Source organism: Chamaea fasciata, unplaced genomic scaffold (genome assembly GCF_029207755.1).
Source record: "Chamaea fasciata isolate MVZ Bird 193981 ecotype frontalis unplaced genomic scaffold, bChaFas1.0.hap1 SCAF_2, whole genome shotgun sequence".
In the NCBI taxonomy this organism is placed as follows: Eukaryota; Metazoa; Chordata; class Aves; order Passeriformes; family Sylviidae; genus Chamaea; species Chamaea fasciata.
This window is the reverse complement of record NW_027094087.1, coordinates 60,009,255-60,033,037: the sequence shown is the minus strand read 5'-3', so window position 1 is coordinate 60,033,037 and position 23,783 is coordinate 60,009,255. Positions and strand designations below refer to the sequence as shown.

The following is a 23,783-nucleotide window of genomic DNA, read 5'->3' as shown; positions in this document are numbered from 1 at the left end:
TGACACCAAAAACACATTTCCTAGAGAATCTCTTAAGAAAATAAGGTTTACAATATAAGAGATATCACGCACTACTCTACCCTCGCCTTTCTTTGTAGATGTATTTTAAAGTATACATAAAACTACTGCCTTTTCCCATGAGGTAATCTCAATATTTAGCCTCACCTTCCTCAAAACAGAAAAAATCTTTAAGTACACTAGAGAGCTTTACTTTCAGATGACCTGTAATTCTAAGTGTTAAAAATTTAAGAGCCTACCAAACAATCTCATCAATCATTTCAGAAGATTTGCTTCGGACTTCACTTATATATTGTCTGGTGTTTTGTTAAACAGCAATACAAAGTACTTCTCCCTCTTAAGAAGGGTACCAGCAGTATCTTACAGATACTGATCCTTCATGTTTGGAACACCAGTGCCCATCAAACGTGAGGAATACCACGAAGTAATAATTATTTGGAACTGTATTTCTTCCTAAAAATGTCCATGTCACTTTACCTTATATTTCCAAATAGTCTAGAAAAAAAAAATCTCACAGTAACAGTCTAATTTACTCCTTCCTTAGTTATTTACTGTCCCTTAAATAGAGACATGTAAAAGACCTGAAATTTCCAGTCAAGAATTTACCTTATGATAAAATGGAATGCTACAAGGAAAAGCACATTTATTCCTCATGCAGTGTGATAATACTGTATTCATTCCACAATTCCACATATACTACATTGTAGTGTGAGTCTTTTATTACTAAAACTTGATTCTTCCTGAAAGCAATTCCAGACACTGTTCTGAATGGAACAAAACAGTAACACAACTAAACAAGTAAAAGCTGACAAGTAGGTGCAAGGGCAACACCTTAAGACAGGATAACCAACTTTTATTCTGAAGTTTCATAATGTTATTTGGCTTAATAACAGTAGTGTTATCCTAAGTATAAAACCCCCTTATTTCATCATCTACACAGGAAGCCAATTTAACACATCTCAGACTTTCTAGTGGAAAGAAAATATAACACTGCCTTCAAAAATAAAAAACTAGCTTCAAAATAAGTAATTTGAACTAGTTACACAAATAAAATTTTTATGGTTTTTTATGCAAACACAATTCAGCATTTTATTTAAGCTTCCGTGGCAAGATTAGACAAGGAGTGGCAATGTCCTTATCACCTCTCAGATATTTTAGCAATTATGCTTATTTGTCAGCTGTACTCTTCTACAAACCTTTCTGAACAGAAGCATTAAGTTCAAAGGGAAACTGCTACCATGTAGCATCTGGCTTCTACAGATTTGTTTGAGCCCTATCTGTCTAGCTGTCAGTCTGGATATAGAACTGGAACTACAATTTCCAGTGGTCATGGTTCACCTGTCCAAACTGATTCCTTGCCACCCACAGCTTTTCTGACATGGCCACATTCATGTGTTGTGAGCTGGTCGAAAAGAAAAAGAAAACAATACTCTGGAAAACTCCAAAAGTTTGAGAACCAGAGCACTGAGGGGATAGCAGCAGGCAATAATTAACTTTCTATATCTTACCAGAGCAAATCAGTGACAGCTACCACTCTGTTAAATGCATTGCATACAGCCAAGAGAACTGGCTAACAACTGCTGAAAGTTGAAGTCAGCAGCACATCTTTCGTTATTAAATACTTTGCTTTTTTTATTTACGTAAATAGAGTCTGGTCCCAGTTATTTCTTGATGCTGTTTTTAAAAACCAATTATTAATTATAAAGCAAAAATTATCTGTTGAAGTCCAGGCAGAAGAAATACAAAAACAGACTGTCCAAAATATCACCAAGAAAGCAAACCAGTTCTATTCTTGTCTTGTGAATTGCACAGCATTCTTAAGAACATGTTAGCTCTATGTTCTCTCTTCTGCCCCATCTACCTTAAAACTCAGTGTTTTTTAACTGAAGAAAGAACTCACAAGACTCAATACTAAGTAAGAATAAAAATCATAAAAACGGGATGTTTCTGCTGTTGGCCCCAGAATCTTTCTTATTTTGAAAGCTTCATTTAAAATCAGGAATGCTTTTGTGTTCTAAAAAAAACCCCTTATTTTCAGCTATAAAAGCTAAAGGATGCCAAACAGAATCTACTAGAATATGTAACTCTAAAATTCAAATTAATTTTGGCTGAAATTCAAATTAAGTTTGCCAAAATCTATTAAGCACAACCAAACACCAAAGAAGGTTAGTTCTAACAAAAAATTACTGAGCCCAACTTTGCAGGAGCAACAATAAAATGAATACTTCATACAGAACTAACCATCATGTTCATAAGCAGCTACTCTGTTACAGAGATGTAGATGCAAAAATACAGAGATGTGTGTGGTTGTAGTAGCCATAGTTAATCTGGCAAGTATTTGGGACTAATGGTAGTAGGGTCACAACTCCTGCTCTAGGAACTTCCACGTGCTTGTGAGAAAATGTATTAAAAATATTCCTGCAGCCACTTTTGTTCTACTGGGACAGAAACCAAAGCAAAGGAGCTTATACATATTTATGCCTTGTTGGAAGAATTTTAAATCTCCAATTTGACTTTGTAACCACAATTTATCTAAAGTACTGATGAAATGTGGAAGGGATCATACCAAAGGTTACCAACTTCAATGCTTTCTGTATATTTATTCTATTATTTTTGCCTCAAAAAAACACAGTCTGCAAACAGTAACTGTAAAAGGCAGAACTCCATTAGTATTTTGGTACCAAATACACTGTTTAAGAAAGCAACCACCCATGACTACTTACCAAAATAAATTTAGTATGTTTGATTAATGTTTTCAATCCATGCAGAAAGGAATCAGTCCCCATGCAGAGATCACTTGTAACTTTTTTAATTTGCAATATTATACCTAAGACCTACTTGCACACATTTGCCTGCAGCCCTAAAACTACTTGGACAGTACAATTCTAAAAGCTTATTATACAAAAGTTCGCAGTCAACAGAATAAGCTTGACGTTTTTAAATGTAATATGCAACTTGTAAGATAAGCATTTCCAGTGGTGTTACCTCACCCTTTGTAATTCCCACTTTTCTATAAGATGCTCCACTTCACCTCCAAGAACTGCTGTGTTACTGTCATCCAACAGCAAGAATCCATTTCTCACTTCAACAATTCCTGAAAGTTTAATTTTTGTTCCAGGTGGAGTGTTCAGGCTAGAGGCAGCAACAAAGTCAAACAATTCAAATACATTTATTAATATTCTGCCACAAAGAAACATATAAAAAACTACTTTTATTATAATTCCAACATTTTCATATGCCATAATAACAATTAGCATCAAAAAGCACAGTGCTTTTCAATAGCTTTATTGGAACACTTCCCACCCATAATTCAAAAATGCCGTACTGCAAATTAGATTTTAACAGAGATGAATATTGGCAAATTGCCTGTTTGGTTAATATCCAGTTTCATAATACCAAAATAAGGATATGACTTGTTTCAACTATCAGATGATATTCTTAGACAACTGACTTTGAGGCAGGTTCCTCATACTTACAGTTAAGAGTGGATGTCCAAATAGTTAATCATCTCCTTTTTTTCAGACATTTAACTTAGTATACACATAAACTGGTTAGAAAGGAACCTTTCTACACATTGCTAAGACCTAGGACTAGACAGTACTTTATATAATAAATACAAAACCCCAAGCATCTCATAATGCTTCTTCTCTCACTACTCTATAATCTAAAAACGAATACTTTCTGTCATCAGCTCCCACATGGAGCCACCTTATCTTCTTCTCACATGAATCTATCCTAGGAAAAGCAACAGCAGAAGCACAAAAGAATCATGTATTTCCAACAGGTAACTGAATGATCTGACAAGCAGTGCAATCTGGAAACTGCTCCTTCTTGTGAGAAAGAGGACACAGCCAGTTAAAACCTTTCATCTGAGAGACAATAATCTCTTTAAAATATGCTAAAGCTACTGGTGCAATCACAAGCCCGTATCACATGGTGAGGAAAATTCATAGTGGAGTCAGCTAATTACAGTACCGGTGGATTTAACCTTTGCAATGTTAATAGATTTTTGGATTGTTCTGATAAAGGCAAAGAAAATGAGATCAAAAAATAGACATGAAAGAAATACAGAAAAAAAATTAAAATTAGGTAAGGAGAAAAGGGTAAATGGAAGCCACAGTCATGAAAAAACCTATAATTTAAAAGAAAATTGTGATTTTTATTTATTTAAACTATGTACTGAAACAGCATATTATTGCAGTTTAATAGCCCAACATCAAACCTGAAACAATATAACACATAAAATTAAATTTTTAAATGTTACAAAAAAAGAAGAACTCACAACATTACTAGAGTGATGAGTTCTCTAACATTTTTGAGATTTTGTCAAAAAGTTTTCAAATTATGTCTTGTACTGAGTGTTCAACTTTAAACATTTTGTGATCTAGAAACTACTTACACAGGAGTCTGTTTGCCTTCTTTATTGCTCTTTTTATATTCGCATTGGAATATGATATTCCAAGTTCTGCTGGCTCAAGCTAAAATTAAAATATCATTAAAGTTCTGACAGCATCACTCTAAACTGCAAGCTGGCTCCCACGCAGAAGGAACAGTTTAACAGTAAAAGATGATATTTAGAAATTAAGTATATCTCTCCATCTAACTTACAGCTAGCAGAGAAAGAAGAAGAAGGGTTTTTTTAAACCAAGGTTATCTGAACTAGAAGAGCGTACAGTACACCTTGACTCTGCAGACTAAACACCAGAGATTGTATTTAGCACCTCCATAACCAAACACACAAAACATCCCCATGTTCAGCAGTAATCTGCTCTCTCACCCTACACTTTTAACTGCAAAAATATCCAAGTTAAAGGCCTGCCCATGGTGAAGCACTAGCTTTATTGCACTGGCTTAGGAGTGTCAAGCCTGTGGCATTCCTGCTACAAAGGTAAGGCAAAAGATCTGCTTCTACTAAAAATTGGGAATTTGCCCCAAGTTTGCACACACCCCCAAAATGCTGTGTGTTGTGAAACTACAACTCAGTAGATGTCCACGAAAATCCATTTTCTTCCATTATGTACGTACAGCATAAACAGAACTGTAAAATACATTCATATATACCTTTGCATGCTGAATTTAAATTTCTCCTTTATATACAAATCCAAGAAGGAAGACTCTTTTGTCAAGCAATTTTTTTTTCATAAATTACTAAGGACACTTCCATTATTTCAAGGACATTTAAGTATCAAAGGAAAGCATGGAAAAGAAAGTTGTTCACCTTATTTTTGACATGCTACTGTACTCTATAGCTGTGCAGCTTGTGTGTCCATCAGTCATCTGTAAACGTAACATTCTAGGAGCAGCCTGAGATTCCTCATTATCCTTTGGTGCAGCAACATTGCGAATTTTCTGTATTTGCAGGACACATGGCCCTTCCAGCTAGATAAGTCAAACAGAAAAGACAAAACTGTTAGCACTGTTAAGCAAACACACTGCAATATCTAGACACACCAACAGATGCCCCCAGGCAAAGAAAAATGTAATTTGATCAGGCAGTCATGTTGAATTTCTATCACTCATGTAGTCTGTGTTCTAAAGCATGATAAAAATGGCTTTTTCAGACAAACAGTTGTGATGGTTCACACATCTCTGAGATACCAATTATAATATAAAAGTGAATGAAAACAGTTGAGGAGGCAAACAAAAACACCGATACTGTCACTTCAAACATAGTATGGAGTCCAGATAAGATTTCATTGCAGGGTGTCACTGACAAAGTCTTCTAAAGAACAACAACAACAACAAAAACAAAAACAAAACAAAAACAAAATAAAACAAAAAACTAGCTTAGAAGACTATCTGTTTGGTTCAAGAGGAAATTTCAAGTACAACTGCTTTGCAAACACCAACTAGAAACATAGCTGCTTTGAACAATGGTCCAATCAAAATGCAACAAACTGAAGGGACATCACCTGCCTATTGATTACATAAAAATGGATACCGTACTGCACACACCACAATCTATGTTACAAAAAAATAAACATAATAACTAAAAACCCAAAACAAACATAAACCAACCAAACAAAACCAAACAAACTACCACAAACAAAAACATCAAAATAAAGCAAAATAAGCCCACCTGAAAAACCCAAGCCCAAACCAACCACCTGAATCATTTATCACATTTCAGCTATAGCTAAGTCACTTTAATTTCTCTGAAAAAAAAAAAAAATTGTCTGTGGCTGCTCAACTGATCTCTAGCTCCTAAATGACAGTGAAAAGATGAAAAAGTGCACAGTTCACCAGCTTCTAACCTTGAAGAAACAGAATAGGTAGCCAGAAGAACATAAACTGTGAGTAGATAACCAGTAGGTAAGTATATATAAAAAGAAGACAAATTAATAAATAAGAGAACAGGAGCACAATAGCTTTACTATGCTGGCAGTAGAAGATCTGATGTAGCAATCACTGTCACTAAAAGAGGCTTTTCTAAATGCAGATCAGTTTTAATGCAAACAACAAATCTGATTGTTTCGGAAAAAAAAATAAAAAGTCAGTAGGAAAAAAAAAATCCACAATCCAAAAAAAAAAAAAAAGAAACAGAAATTGGGAAGCATATGAGTAACCTTTGCCAAGAATTAAATGCCAGGAATTAAATTGCTGGCATCTTCTGTTTCCAAGTGCTTACCATCAATTTGTCAGTATTCAGAAAGTAACTCCGAGATCACAACTTAAATCCTTTCTGAATGCTTCTTCTGCAGTTAATGTTTCCATCGTAATGACAGAAGTTCTCAAAAAAAACCAGTAACACCTTAAATGTAACAACTATTAAATTACACGTTGTAACTTTATAGTCTTTGCACTTTAATTCCTTCAAAAATACTTCAGGTATCTTTACAGTATACAGTCATCTAGATAGAAATGGGAAGATTCAGTTTTATCAAATCCTATTCAAATGTGGCCATCTTGTGGTTAATGCTGGTAATACTGATTTTATTTTAAACCCATATAAAACACAGATACTAAATGAGTGAATGAGAAAGCTCTGAGTATTAATGACTGAAGTTGATAACCATCTGTAACGGTCAAATACCATGTCTCATACTACGACTCTCCTAGCTTTTATGCAACTAATTGCCTATTGTAATAGGCAAATAGTTGCATAAAAAGTTATTTTTTAAATAAATAAAGTTATTTTCTATGCAAGATGGAAATACATCATAGGTTCTCAAGATATAGATAAATAAAACTGATATTAGTCTTGGCTTAGAGGAACAATCATAGCACATAATTTCTATTTTTGACTGAAACATTTCTGAACAACAAATTACTACTTTCTACAGAGAGATTATATTACGAAGTTGTTTTTCTCCTGTTCGGACTTCAGCAAGACCTTTGACACTGTCTCCCACAGCATGTGGCTTAGACAGGAGCACTGTTTGCTGGGTTAGGAACTGGCTGGATGGCTGGACCCAGAGAGTGGTGGTGAACGGTGCTGCATCCAGCTGGGGCCAGTCACCAGTGCTGTCCCTCAGGGATTTGTATTGGGACCAGGTTTGTTTAATATTTTTATTGATGACATGGATGAGGGTATTGAATCTTTCATTAGTAAATTTGTGGATGACACTAAGCTGGGAGCGTGTGTCGACCTGTTGGAAGGCAGGAGGGCTCTGCAGAGTGACCAGGAACGATTGGATGGATGGGTGGAATCCAGTAGGATGAAGTTTAGTAAGTCCAAGTGACGAGTCCTGCACTTTGGCCAAAAAAAACCCCTGCAACGTTATAGGCTGGGGACGGTGTGGCTGCACAGTGCCCAGGCAGAAAGAGACCTGGGAGTACTGGTGACAGCAGCTGAACATGAGCCACAGTGTGCCCAGATGGCCAAGAGGGCCAATGGCATCCTGGCCTGTATCAGGAATGGTGCGGCCAGCAGGAGCAGGGAGGTCATTCTTCCCCTGTACTCTGCACTGGTCAGGCCACACCTTGAGTGCTGTGTCTAGTTCTGGGCCCCTCAGTTTAGAAGGACATTGAGACACTTGAGCGCGTCCAGAGGTGGCAACAAGGCTGGTGAGGGACTTGGGAGCACAAACCCTGTAAGGCACAACTGAGGGAGCTGGGGGTGTTTAACCTGGAGAAAAGGAGACTCAGGGGTGACCTTATCACTCTCTACAACTTCGTGAAAGGTGGTTGTAGTCAGGTGGGGGTTGGTCTCTTTCTTCAGGAGCAACTGACAGAACAAGAGGATACAGTCTTAAGCTGTGCCAAGGGAAATATAGGCTAGATATCAGGAAAAAGTTTTTTACAGAAAGGGTGATAAAGTATTGGAATGGTCTACCTGAGAAGGTGGTGAATTCACCATCGCTGGATGTGTTTAAGAAAAGACTAGATGTGGCACTTGGTGCCATGGTTTAGTTGAGGTTAGGGTTGGGTTGGACTTGATGATCCTGGAGGTCCCTTCCAACCTAATGATTCTGATTCTCTCCCATAAAGCAAATATTCTTTTTTGTAAACACATAGCTCTATACCATAATGTATTTGCAAACATGGAAAGCTAAACAGCAGCACTGATTAAAGAGTCAGATTTGCTTTATGTTACTCAAGAAAAAGGAAATTACAGTTAAGAAAGCAAGAATTCAGCATACTAGCTAATAGCTTGAGCTAAAATTATAAATAGGAGTCCTTCTCAAGCAGATTTTTCTCTGTGTAAATCTTTCCAAAACCTGAAGGATTATCACCCTCCAGGAAATGGTTTGTAAGTGCCTGGTTTGGGGTTTTTTAGACTAATTTCCTAAAGATCGATGAACGTAAAGTTACTAAAACTCTTCCCATAAAGATAGTTTACTAATATGCTGCCTAGCTAAAATCTATGATCCTGCAATGGACTCTCTCTCAAGTATGCTTTGCATAAACGACAATAATGCTTGTGCTTTTTTTCCTGTAGAAGTCTGAGCTTGCAGCAGTGACCACTCCATTTAGACAACAGAATAAACAAATCCAAACAGCTCTTAACAGCCTCTCTCATCAATCAATCTCACTTTCTTAAAACAAACTCACCTTAACCTACCACTATCTGAATTTCAACAGTAAAGAAATATGTTTCTCCAGAATGTTCACATCAGTGATAGACTGTCAATATTTAAGTAAGTGATAAAGAATTGAAGTGACAACCACTGCTAGGTTTAAAATAAAATTCCTTCATTTATCCACTCTCTGAATGGCATGTAAGGAACAAAACAGGAAGGGTATACAGAAGGGGACAAACTTCATTTTTACCTAAACACTCAACATGCATTAAAATTTAGCACACCCAGGTTTCAAATATAATACCCTTCTCCAGCACAGAGTGTGTTACACCATCTAACATGTTTTATCCACACAACCTGCAGGATACACAGCCATAGGAAAATTACCTAAAGTGCATAGCTATAGCCATGGATGTCGGTAGGCAAGTAATACAGCATCAACTTGTATCACTGTGTATATCAGAATCAAATAGCTACTTCGATTTATTTCTGACCCGCTTTGTTGTCCTCTCAAGATAACAAGAGGAAAAAATGAAATTCTGATACAATGTCAAGACCAAACAAGTTAAATGACTTTTCAGCAACAAATGAAGTTGCCAGGATTTAGATTTTTATTTAAGCATTTCAAAGTAGTGAAATAAAAACCAAAATGTCCTCTGTTATGGAGCTTATGTTCATATATTTACACTATAATATGTTCAAACATTGGGGGGTTTTGTATGTGGAGTAACGACAAAACCAGACTAACGTGCCACAGAAGGCTATCATCACACAGAAATCACAAAATACAGAAACATGAAGTAAAAATATTGTCTACCTTTTCCACCTTTCCACCATTGATGTCACTGGGGAGGAATTTTTTGCCAATCGTTCTTAAATCTGTCTGAAATGATTACAGAAGAAAAGAAAATATTAACTTAAAATATGCATTTAAAATAAAAACAACAAAAAAACTTCCATAAAATAGCAAAAATAACAGCATTTTTTTCCACAATGACGATTTATTACAGAAATCCACTCCTGTGTGTGATAAAAAAATTTAACAACTCAAGAGTTTACAGAAGAAATCTTTTTACTTTTTAAATTATATTCTTGTTTTAAGTGCATTTTCAATGCTGATTAAAATGCTCTTAAAATAGACAAAACCAAATGACGATGCAATGTTTAATGGTTAAACATAACTGTGAGGTTTAATAGAGGTGAAACATCTTTCTTTGCTCTCCATCTGGCACTCAGAGAAAAGTATTTTTAGTTTGTGTCTGTTTATATGCATAAATTCTTACTAATTATGATCATAAACAACTCAAAAAGAAAATGTGCTAAGTGTAATTACTACAGGAACCTGAACAATATTTTGCTATTAATATATGTCAATGGCCTACTGTTCTGGCACTCTGATCTAGAACTGAGCAGGACTGTATTTTAGTATCTGAAATATTGTAAACCATTTATTCTGGTTTTCAGTGAGAAACACTGGTACGTTACAAATCAAAAAACCAAAAAATCCTAAGAATGCACTTTTAGTTTATTTACTGAGTATCTATAGAGGGAATAAATGCCCAATCCTCTCTCTGTTGAGTAATGATAAGGAAGCACATTCAGTTTTTCAATCTGAGCACATCTGAGGAAACTCAGACAATTGTGTGTCTCTGAATAGCATACAGGTTCCTATAACCTGCTCCTGTGTGTTCCATATCATATCACAGAATCATCATAGAATGGTTTGTGTTGAAGGGGACCTTAAAGAAGACCTAGTTCCAACTCACCTCCTATGGGCAGGGTATACTTCCCAATAAGACCATATTGTCAGAGCCCATCCAACCCACCCTTAAACACTTCCAGGGATAGAGCATCCATGACTTCTCTGAGCAATCTGTTCCAGGGCCTCACCACTCACACAGTAAAGGATTTCCTCCTAATATCTAGCCTAAACCTACTATCAGACTGAAGCCATTTCCCCTTGTCATTTCACTACTGTCCTTGTAAAACTTCTTTCTCTCCATCTTTCTCATAAGCTTCCTTCAGGCACTGGAAGGCCACAATCAGGTCATGCCTAAACCTTCCCTTTTCCAGGCTGAACCATCTCAATTCTCCCAATTCTCTCCTCACAGGAGAGCTGTTCCACGTCTCTGATCATCTTGGCGTCCCTCCTTTGGACTTGCTTCAACAAGTCCATGTCCTTCCTGCTCTGGGGACCCCAGAGCTTGGTGCAGCCCTGCAGGTGGGGTCTCACCAGAGGGGAGCCGAGGAGCAGAATCCCCTCCCTGGTCCTGCTGCCCACGCTGTTTTGGATGCAGACCACGACAATTTGGCATTTTGGGCTGTGAGTGCACATGGCTGGGTCATGTCCAGCCCCTCATCCAGCAGCTCCCCCAAGTCCTTCTCAGCAGGGCTGCTCTCCATCTGTTCATCCCCAGCGTGTGTTGATACTGGGGCTTGCCCCAACTCAGGTGCAACACTTTGCACTTGGCTTTGCTAAACCTCACAAGATTCCCATGGGCCCACATCTTGAGCTTGGCCAGGTACCTCTGGATGGCATCCTGTCCTTCAAGTGTGTCAACTTCACTGCTCAGCTTGGTGTCATCTGCAAATTTGCTGAGGGTGTACTTGGTCCCTTCATCTGTGTCATTAATGAATATATTTAGTGACATTGGTCCCAGTACAGATCTCTGAGGGATAACACTCATCACTGATGCCCACTGGGACTCTGAGTCATTGACCACTATCCTCTGGATGGGACTGTCCAACTACTTTCTTATGCCTCTAACAGTCCATTCATTAAATCCATCTTTCTCCAGTTTAGAAGGATATTCTCAGGGACTGTGTCAAAGGCTTTACAGAAGTCCAGATAAATGACATCTATAGTTCATCCCTTGTCTGCTGATGCAGTCACCAAACCACAGAAAGTCACTGGGTTGCTCAGGCAGGACTTGCCCTTGCCTACAGCTTTGCAATCAGAGCAGAGGGAAGGGGACAAAACTTTTACAAATTCTTTTTAAGTTCTTAGACAAAATAAAAACTTTTTTTTTTATGAAGGACTGAAGATACATCTATGTCTACTTCATACTTATTTAAGCAATTCACACACACACACTCAAAAAAGGTAAAAAAAGGTCAGCTGACTTTTTGATTTCTTCTGCCTGAAACGTGCCTCTAGCAGTCAAGGAAGAATTTATAAGAAGTGGAATATAAATTCACTGTTGTGGAATATAAATTCACTGTTATCCTGCCATTAAAGACACACTGCTACTCTCTACTTACTCAACAGACAATCTTCTGGGCACACAAACAACTGACTTAATGATAAAAAGTGATAGGCCATTAATTCTGGCTTTGACGTACTTGTGTGACATTTCTGGTTTATTTTTTATTATCTATCAAACAAACCTGAAATAACAACACAGGCACAAATGATCACATCAGTACTTGTTCCAGCACATGATTACATGCAGCATAATACCCAGCAACTCCCAAGTATTTTATTTGGGTTTTGTATAAAGCAGCAATGCATTCTCAAATATATGGGCATGCTGCTCTGGTCCAGAAATCAAATGTTTGCCTTCTGCACGTTTTGTATTACATTCTTTGCATTTTTGCATTATCATTTTACTTTAATTCTTTTCATATTCCTTACATGAACTGGTGCCTGCAGACATGAGTGACTGAACACATGCTATAAAGCATAGGTGAAAGGAGACGAGGGGTCACTTTCAGAGTACCATCTAAAAAAATCTAGTGGTTGAATCTTGAGGGTGGACAAAATAATCCCCAACAACTCTCACAAATTGATTATTTTACTATTTCTAATTTCATCAAGAAAGAATAATTTTCTTTTAAGCACTTGTCTAAATTGTTTTCCCCCTTGAAACTACATATAGTTATTACCAAGTTTATTTTAAACCACATAAAACATCTGAGTATGGACTTGATAAAATATGTTAAAATAACAAATACATGAATTAAGAAAGGCAGCAGACTCATTAATGTTTACCAACAATGTATATACCAGAATTCTAAAAATCAGGGATTCACAAGGACACTTTTCTCATATCCTTTAAAATACGGGTTTTTTCTTCAAAGATGTTGCTCTATCTTGTATTTTCCTTGTTAATGTTTTGCCAAAATTATGACTACTAATCCAGATTTCTACAGTAAAGAAAAAAACCAGGTTTTAGTTACATAAATATGTAGACAACACTGGATATGTAGTCTGAAGGTGTTTTAAGGAGTATCATGTCCAGAAGTCAAAGTAAGGGTGTTTTATTCATCCCAACAAACTTGTACTAAAATTTCATACTCATATCATTACATAACACTTCTGGTTGTATTGCTGCTTGTAGTTTGACTTTGGTTTTACATTTCAAAAACAACAACAAAAAAAATTCCTAGTGCTAAATCTGTTCATTTTTTCTCCTACAAGTTTTGCAGTTTGGAATAGATGCTCTTTCCAAAAAAACCTGACAATTCATACAGGCAAGGAGAGAGGTAAGTAATCTGTCCTTTACATAAATCACACAGACAATAATACACTTAATTAGACACACAAACTTGAGCCATTAGATCTATCATTTTTAGCATCATTTCTCAGAAAAAACATTTTCACTACCATAACTTACATTAAGGGCAACTAGGATAATATCATTTGTGTTAACTTTTTCAGATGAACTTAAGCAAGCTTCAATTCCTTCATCTGAAAGATACCTGTCAAAGAAAAAAAAAATTAGAATATCACATAAAGTATCAATGAGACAAACATTACTTCTGTCTATGAGATTGTCTTTAGTTCCTATCTTTTGTACTGGTGAAGCAGAGATGCAAAAAAAATTGAAAAATTACTTAATGTAATCAGTTTCCTTACACTGAAATGAAGTTAAGAAAAATTTTTATTCCTTCCTAATTTCTAAAGAGAAGAAAATTTTTAAAAATGCAAACAAGAAAAAAAATTGCACTTACAAAGTAATCAGAGCCATCACAAACAGGGTAAACACTGTGCTCCTCATGCCCAGACCCTGAATTACAGGAACCTGGTTTCAAAATCAACCCTTTGACCTTTACTTGAAGGAAGAAGCATATTTTCACTCGTGCATTTGCAAGGAAAAAAAAAAAAATCAAGCCAAAACAATCAAGTCCCATGCTGCTCAAAGCACAACCACAGCTATTTGTAAAGAGCAAGGCTGTACAGTTACTCCCTCAAGGGCTGGGGCACACAATATTGCCATCCTGTCAAATGTACTTCGGTTGTCTGTGCTACAAAGAAACTGGTAAAAATGAAAGTGTATTACAGTGTAGGAATTGTCAAATATGGTGAAAAGTGTTAAGTAAGAATAAAAATTCTCCACAACCACATTTGAAAAAAGTATTTGTGACACTGATGGTGGTAATGCAGCATCAGTATCTTTCTGCAAAAATTCTGTAAGTATACAATAAATTTGTTCATCTGAACATTAAGTTTTCAATTCATCACCCAAATCCATTTTAAGGGGCTGATCAATTCTAACTTTTAAAAAAGTTTAATTTTAACTTGAGTGATCAGAAATTGTGACTTTTTGTTTTTCATTTTGCCTACTCGAGCCCATTTGCAGTTCCAGTTTACAATTTTATGTAGCTGGCAACCTGCCTTCTTCTGCAAAGCTCTTCATTTTATTCAAATATAACACAGCAACTATTAAATAATTGATAGACACCCAGCCTGAAACACAGTTCTTCCTCCACATTTAAATAACTACTCACCAAGATATCACCATCTCCCAAATAATAAAGGAATGATTTAAGAAACAAAGAGTAATATACACTAAAAAATACTAGAAATAAATATTCTTGAGTGCTTAAAAAAGTACTTCTTTTTGAAGAAAATAACATGCACAGTGTAACATACAAACAAGGCAAAATACTTGAAGGGAAGTACAACTGACAGACCTTTTAGATTCCAGCCCTGGTAACTTTAACATTGCCCTTTCTAGTCCTGCCAGTGCTCTCAGACTAATTACTGGTTCCAGCTGAGCTCAACCCAGACACTTGATCAGATTTATCTGTTCACATCTAGCAAATCCAGAGTCTCTAGCCCACCATCACCAAAAAGAAGAAAAGCCAATAATGAAACAATTCAGACAGCAAAAAAAAAAAAGAAAAAGAAAAAAAAAAAAAGGCATATATATATATAAATAAAAGCATAAGAAGAAACAATCCTATTTTTTTAATAAAAGACATGTGCTTGAGAAGAGTAAGGTAGCAAGACATGTTGGCTTGCATGGGAATACAGGATTTCCCAGCTGAGTAACTCTAAGCTTCAGTACTATGATATGGGAAGATTTATGCAACTCCTGTGCGTTAGCAGATCTCATTAGCTGGAGCCAGAAGGTAAAGCAGAACAGCATTCCCACTCTGTGCCAGGGGAAACAGATACACCCAACAGACTACCCTGCTCTCGAGGCTTCAATTGTGGCTTAATTACACCAACAGACTTCCTAGAAAGAGCAGTATCGTAAACTCCACAAGTTTACCTTCTGCCATCTTCAGCATAAAACTGAACATAAGTTGAACAGCAGGGGCTGGGGCACTACAAAATCCATAAGCTGAGTTTTAGACTGTTGGCTAAGTCACGGAAGGATTCTTCTTTTTCTGCTCCAAATGCAAATGAAGTCATTCTTCATGCTACTAAAGCTAGAGGGACTGCAGTTCTCTTACAGAGTTATTTAGGCCAAGTACTTCAATGTTAGCACCACCATTTTCCAGCAAGAAAAAAAGTTTTTAAAGAATGAGTAAACAAGAATTTGACCTACAATTAAACTTTCTCTATATAGGACAAGATTAATTCTGCTATTACAAAATTCACTGCTGAGTCATGTTTTACTTTTGCACCTCAAAGTGAAGACTGAATCACAGCTGTCAAAATAGCACTCTGGTTAAGTCAAAACTTTCAGTTTGTAACTTTTTATATATAAATTTATATATGAATTTTCAGTTTAGTTTGTCTTGTTATTTAGGAAAGCTTTTGAGACGGAAGGATAAAGAGAAACTCACACTGGAGAAGACCACTAATTTTTTGACTTGTGCTAATTTAAACAAGAGAACTTAGCAAAAATATTGCTTATCTGACCAAAATCTCTGCCAACCTTCACTGAGACACCAATCATGGACACCTCTTAGGTTGATTTAAGCAAACATCAAAGCTTTTTAGCAAAAAACCTGACTGACTTGGTTATTATAACAGTTTTCAAAAACCCAAAATCTCTGAATATCAATGTAGGAGTGTTATTTTATCGTTTGGGGTTGGCTGGTTTGGTTTTTATAGATGCTTATGACATGAAAGTATAAATTAGGTAAATGCAAAAGATCAGGATCAAAATTACTTTCAAGAAAAAGAAGATCAAATCAACAATTCTGTCAGCAGAATTTTGCTAAAGAACTTCAACAGAAAAAAAAATAAAAGAGTTTTCCAGTAACGTGTCAGGTGCTGCTTCTGTGCAATAGGATGCAAAACCATAGATCTAGTAAAAAATGGTCAGAAATTGGCCAGGAAGCAAACTGCAATCAGGAGACATTGTACGCCAGACTCAGCCAAAGCACAGATTTCTCCTGCTTCAACAGAAGCTTGAAACCAGTGTATATCAAGCCACTCTTATCCATTTTGCCTTAATAACATTCTTATACAGACTACTTCATATAGCAATGAGTACTCCAAACATGTTTATATGTTCTTAACAAACTTACAGAAACTTATTTTAAATAAATTACTTTATTTTCTCCTATTTGGTCTCCTATAAGAACTATCTAAGTTTTAGCTTTGAGTATTTCCTGCTACAGCCCTGCTACAAATTATTTAAGAAAATAAAAAAGAAGTATTTTTATGAAATTTATTTTAAAATAATTGCATTTATACAGAAAAAAATACATCTACCCTGCTCAAGTGTGAAAAGGGAGCTACAATAGACAAAACTACCTCTTGAGATGGCATAACCCTTCCCCCCACAAGATAAGGATTATTAACTCTGAGCTTTTTTCCAGACTGAACAAGTCGGAGTCCCTTTCTCTATCTGCTCTTAATGAGGGCATGTAATATGCTGAAGGTAGGACCTTTACAGCATAAGGCCACTCAATTCTTTGTTCTCTGTATTAGATCAAGGAAGGAAAAAAAAAAAAAAATCTGACCCCGAACAAAACTAAAGACACAAAAAACCTGCTCTGGAGTCAAAGAGAACAACCCTGTAGCCCTGTGTCTTTATTCTAGTCACTCATGTGGCTCACATCATCTGCATTACCTGTTCTGCCCATTTTGCAAAATGCCACGACCTTAGATAACAAAAGGTGACCTGCAGTGTGATCCTATTACATTAATCTAACACATTTCCTATTGCCAAGTTGTAGGAAGCAATCCCAAACCACCCATGAACCAGATCAGACTGCTGGAAGTGCACATGAATCCCCCAGTTCCCAAGATCTACCCGGCTGTGCTGAACAAGTAGCATCTGTCAATTCTTGCTCTCCACACCTCTATTTTAAGCTGTCTCCCCCAACTTTCCTTCATAAATCAAGGAGACACTGGGAATAACCTGGTGCAGAAATGCTGCTGCCACAATCAACAAACTTCCCTTTTTTCCTTCTGTAAACAAACATGTCAGAATTAAGCTCTTTTACTTAATGTGAAACAGCAAATAAATAAAAGGTAAAACAAATGGGTGAGAAGCATAGAGTGAGCAGCAGCCAAGCTCCACAAAACTCTCCAAGTCCAAAGCAAGCCAGTGGCTGACCACTGATCTTATAATGACACCAAAAAACCCCCAACAACACACACCCCATGACATAACCTCCCACTATGAGCACTGGCAACCAGACTAAGATACACTAAAAGTACCTTTAGTTTCCAAGAAATAAAGTACTCACTACATTACTTTCTTACACATTTTAAAACAATCTTAAAAGCTACATATTGAAGTTATGAAAAAAACTACATTGATTTCAAGGGAATTTTAGTAAGTAGTGCTGCAGGAGTTACACAGGGATTCATTCTGTGGCCTTGGAACATTAATATAAATTAGAAGAAAAGAAAAACACAGTTTACAACCAAATGGGCATAAAGCTTCCACAAATGGTTGAGATGGTTATTTGTGAAGCATTCTCGAGAGGAAGGAGATCAGAAGAGAAAGGAAAATAAATGTTTCTAGTGCAACTCTTTTGCATTATACTTGCTGAAACCTGAGGGATATCTCACCTATTCCTCCCCCCACTCCAGCTCCATTCATCTGAGACATGAAGTAGTACAAGCCTCTTAGCAACAGCTTTTGTCAGAAAAAAACATCTAGAAAGTACCTGCTTTGCCACTTTCAAATGAGACATTAAAACAAAACCATTAGTAATGAATCAGCATTTTCTACATGAACCATACACATATAAATCCAAATCTGCAATTTTCCTGTCAAAACGTTCTTAACAAGCTTCTATGAAAAACAGGTTTCAGTAATTCTTCCCTTGTAATACACAAAAAAACGTATTACATCAGTGACAGGCAGAGCTGTTTTCCCAATCTTCCTTCATATCAAGTATAACATCAATTTAATAACCCACTTTTGTACATTATAGGTGTGCATTCTCCTTTTCAGCATTTCCCACTGCTATGAGATATAACCATAGTAGAGATCTTCACTATGCCTCTACTTATCTTGCTTTATGTTGTGCTTTACTTCATAAAGAACAAATTACACCTGATGTGGCCTGAACAGATTTCTGTACTACTACTCTACTGCCTATGTCTGAAACACTGAGGAAATTGGCGGTATCAAAGCAAGAGGCATTTTTTGTCTGCTCTACACTGCTGGATTAAACACTTCATCTGCAGACAAACACACACGTGTATAGACACACACACACAGAAAAAGGTTTTAAATGAGAACCTCATTCTATAATTAAATCGCCCAGGTAAACAACTCACCTAATAATAATTATTTTTCATGAGCAGCTTTCTTGAAAAGCATGTTTTCTCTCTTTATAATTAGCAGTTCATGCACAAACAAATCTTTAATCTTCCATCCTTTTTCTATCACATCATTTTTCTTTAAATCCTCAGTAATTTTCTTCTACCACCTCTAGAATTAACATCTTATTAAGGAGAAGCTTTAAGGAAAGAAGTAAATCAGGAAAATCAATATTAATAACTATGTTGTATAAAATTTTTCCATTTCAGATTCCAAACTCTTCCAGAATCACTGTGATATTAACATCAAACACAAACTGCACTACCACTTCTAATTCAGTGGCAACCACACAAAGCAACGTTTGAGTTTTATATCGCTATTTTCACTGTGTTTATGCAAAAATCAGAATGTTCCTTACATATCTTCGCTACAGATGCAGATTTATAAAATTGTGCCATAGAACAGTAAGGTTTTCAAAGGATATTAAAAAAAATCGCAGAAAGTTTTCAGATTTTTCTTGATAACACCTCAATAGAAGATAGAACACACGAAGCAATTAAGCGAAGAGCATCTTAAAAGACCGCAGTAGTAAAAGAGCACCACTGGGTGTCAGTGTTGTTCCATAACAGAGAAACTCCATCTACCAGCTATTTTAAAAACTTAGGAGTTCTCTTAATAGGGCTTCAAAACGTTTTGCCGAATTTCAGTTGTGTAAAGGAATTACATAAAATTGTAGAAATTTCCACTGAGGGGCTATCCACTACAGTTGTTTAAAAAAGAAAAAACAAACCACATTTTAAGACATTATCCAAATACAAAAATCAGATTTTCAAAAAAGTTTTTCTGTGTCTTTTAACCTGCATAACTATTACTGGGAAGCAACTGACACTGTTCTTCCCTTCAGCTGCTGAGATTTTATTTAGTTTAAAGAACTAAATGGGCAAAATTAGGGTCAATTGTTCCTTTATCCACGAGGTAAACACCTGCATGGAATGAAAAACCTAGATTCAAGTGGCATTCTTGGTAATGTTACTATTAATATTCTCACACCAAGAAATGCCTTTTTGTTTTGCAATTGCATTTAAAGATTTACTCTAGATCTTGTTCTTGTCGTGTACATTTGGTATATCTTGCTCTGTACTTTGCACATACACCAATGATTATTGCTATAAACCGTAATTTTGTTTTCCTATCACTTTCTCAATTTGTTAACAACACTCTGAACTCTGACCTGAGCACTCACAGCTTTGCAGTTGTAAGGACCTTTATCTCATGTTTGAGCTTAGTGCTTCATCCAGGTTTTTAATGACAGTATCAAATCAAAAGCATGACCTAGAAGATGTTTTCATGTAGCCTCAGGTTTTGACGGTGAACCATCCGTAGCCATTCTTCCTAGTACAGTCAAACTACTTTTATAATTGCCTTACAGGAACTTAATCTAAACCATTTCCTTATTTCACTCCTTAAGGATGCAAACCCAAACTGTTAAAATAACAGAATGGACTATATTGTATCACTATTAAAAATCCACTAAGTTTTAAGTGCACTTAAATTTGAATAATCCAGAAAGCACACTGAGAAATACAGAATTTTGGCTACAATTCAGTAAGCATTTAGATGAAGAGACATCAAGGTATTTAAGTCTATCTTTAAAATATTACTGACATTTCTAAAACTGGTGCACAGCCACTACATCATCTAGGTTCCCCAGGCAGTTAAACTTGCATCTCAGCTACCTAATTTTTCACTCCTGGGAATATACCACTTCCTTAAGTGCAGTCTCCAACTCAAGCCAAGCTGAAACCCCAGAAAGGAACTCATAAAATATACATTCACAAGCTCATGTTCTCAGATGTTCAGCTGACAAAACTTAAGGCCTAACCCTCTCTCAGATGGCTATGACACTTGACTTTCAATAAAAACATGAACAAAAAAAGTCAATTTATTTTTAGAACAAAAAAGGTTGGGTTTTTATTTGTGTTACATAATAAAAGCAGGATGACTGTCATTACTGCCCCCACCTTCTTTTTTAATGTGAGAAGGCAAATCCAAGTTAATTAGCACTAAAATCTATTTTGCTAGTAAAATCCTGACCTAAGGAAAGCACAGCAAATGCTCATTGCCAAGGAAAAGGAGAAAAAAACAAAATGAAAACACAACCGGAAAGTGCAGTACTTAAAACACCAATGCATTAGCTTCTTCCTGGCCTACTTCTACCTGAATCTTTCAGTAAGAATGGGATAAAGACCAATAATTTAGGAGCACTACTACATCCTAAACATACGCAATATCAAGCGCTACAAATATTTCACTGCATAAGCAACAGCAGTCCAGCAGCTGACAGTGAGACCCAACGCATGCACCCACTGTGCTTCTCCTTCAGGAACCTCCTGCTCCTCAGCCATGTTGATGTGGAGCCACTTCCTTCCCTCATCCGACCAACTCTAGAGAGGAAAAGAGCTCACATGGAATTGCTCTCCCTAACAAGGAGCTTTTTCCATCTCTCCTACAGTAACACCGGAGAGGAGAGCTGCCTTAACCCTGGGTCAGTAAGTCCTGACACAGGATTTGGCGGTAAGGAGGTTTCTGCTGGGCGTCAGAGGCTGAGGGCACCCCCGCAATCCCTCATGGTCTTCTAAGCCGTATTTCTACAATGCTATGATTTTTAGTCACCTTTAGCAAACCAGCCTCTTATCCATTTCCAAAGGACGAGGACTACTGTCATACAAAAACTGGAGTAAACAGTGATAGTTTTAGAATTAATCTTTAATATGTCTGACATGCAAGGAGAACTGTAAGTCTGTTATGGGGTTAGCCTGACAGTCAGCCATTCCCACACCTCTCCAGACCCACACACCACGCTTCTCTTTTTAATTACTAGAACTTGTATTATTTTGAGGCTCCTCCCCAGCCTCTCTGAAATTACTCTGTTCCAAACATGAAGTATCAGAAGCAAGTTTTCAGCATACTCTTCACCAACTTCTTGCACACAGAACACGAATTTTAAGACATTTTAACAGCTGCATTAGTGAAGTCTTTACAGTCGCACCTCCCATAGTGTGATACATACTGTGATGTGTGCTCTTTTTTAAGTCTATTTTCTTCTATAAAATTCCTACTGCTGGGAATACTTAAGAGTATGAGACTAGCAGCACATCTTTAACAAGTATTTCACAACATAAAACAGGAAAGTCCTGGTTCTTGAACAAAACTTAAAGTTTGTTTACCTTTACAACCACACTACACATCTCTAATAACATCACCATCAAAAACCTGACACACTCCACTTGCTCTTTCCCAAATGCAATATACATCATTTACCAAGTGCTTTACCTAAGCTCTGTACACAAAACTAAAAACCAGAATCAACCTTCCTTTGTAATTTCAGTACCCAGCAGAAGAATTCAAAAGAATCACTTGCAAAGCCCTGACCCAGAGTCAAAAATCCTAGAAACTGGAGAATGTCTCATCACACAGGTCTACAAGAAGCTGGTTTCAGGACATACACAGTTCTTCCACAAGCAGACAAATCGGCCAGGGAGAAAGGCACGCGGAAAAGCCTGTCTTGAACTGAAAGCAAACTACTAAGCAGGGCACTCCCTGAAAGGGCTGCACAGACAATGAATTTCCTCCCCAATGCTTTCAAAAAGCTCAAATTAGATGGACTTCAGTGAGTGATGTAATGTTCACCTCTTCATTGGCATCTCTAAACAGGGTGAGAAATCACTGAAGGTCAGGAAAAAAGCTACAAATTAAGATCTCAAATCTACACGTGATAGGTTTTTAAAAGCTGTACTGTTGCAATTTTAGGTCTTATTTGTGATACAGTTTTAAATTGCACTAGCAGCACTGTGAGTATATGCAAAGGTAACTACTACATAAGTAAAAAGCCATTAAATTTTCCACCTTAAAACAATTGCAAAAGCTACTGATTAAACACTCTGACAGGTAATTTACATTCAAAATGTGTCTGACAAAGGATAAATTTTTCATATTAAAAATGGCAAAATTCAAAGCACTAGTTAGGAAGTGGGGAACGAAGGAGATTAAAAGGAAGAGAGCAAACAGAACTTCCCCCAAATAAAAGATGAAATCACCAGCTGCTTAGCATCAGTCTAGAAGGAACTTTTGCCCATCTCACTCATTACTTTATTTCCACTTCTTGAGCCCTGCATTAACACAGCAGACACAGAGCATAACTTTCTCTGCTGGAAGTAACCAACCAAGTTCCATAAAGCAGCCATAATCATCAATCACATCAGAACACAGGCAGAGGAGTTCCTTATTTCACCACCATGTGTGTAAGACAGGAAGCACCTGAGTCAAACTGAGATCACTATTCTGCTTCAGTGGCTACACACTCTTTTTACAGTGAAGATTAAAAAGGCATATAGCTCTCACTTCACCATATAGTTACATACAGAATCTTTGAGTGAATGAGTTGGTTAAACAAGTTCAAGAAAATCATCACAAGCCCAGGACAAATCAGAAACTTTGATAATAGCAAAAAAAAAAAAAAATTTAAACAGCAAGGAATTATTATTTCATGATGAAATAAACATGGTTTCAGGTTCTTGTGACTTCCCAGAGAACTTTATTCAAAGGCCATTATTACTGATGGCTTAGACAAAACAGTAAAGAGGTAATGAATTTCATATTTAAAACCAAAATACTAAAGGACATTCTCCAAAGGAAAAAGGGAGATTAATTATATCAACCAAACAAAAAAAGAAGTTAAAAGAAAGCCTGAACAAGATATTCTGGAGGATTAATTTGATAAAAACTAATAATAAAGACATTTCAAAGCAGATAGAAGAATCCTGACAGGTGAGAAGGATGACAAATGAATGAGTGTCAAAAGGATTGATTAAAAAAAAGTTATACTATGTAAGTT

The 23,783-nt window shown here is 36.5% G+C and overlaps 1 protein-coding gene across 2 annotated transcripts in view; it reads right to left on the bottom strand.

Annotated features, from left to right (window-relative positions):
* The window catches only part of TDRD3 (tudor domain containing 3), a 95,373-nt gene that overhangs the window by 39,468 nt on the left and 32,122 nt on the right, over window positions 1–23,783 (bottom strand). For both annotated transcript variants that reach the window (XM_066176254.1, XM_066176253.1), the window contains exons 2-5: window positions 13,598–13,682; window positions 9,799–9,864; window positions 5,237–5,397; window positions 3,009–3,150 (exon numbers count right to left, since the gene is read on the bottom strand). In XM_066176254.1, the coding sequence (XP_066032351.1) occupies window positions 3,009–3,150; window positions 5,237–5,397; window positions 9,799–9,864; window positions 13,598–13,682 (454 nt within the window). The remainder of the gene's footprint in view (window positions 1–3,008; window positions 3,151–5,236; window positions 5,398–9,798; window positions 9,865–13,597; window positions 13,683–23,783) is intronic.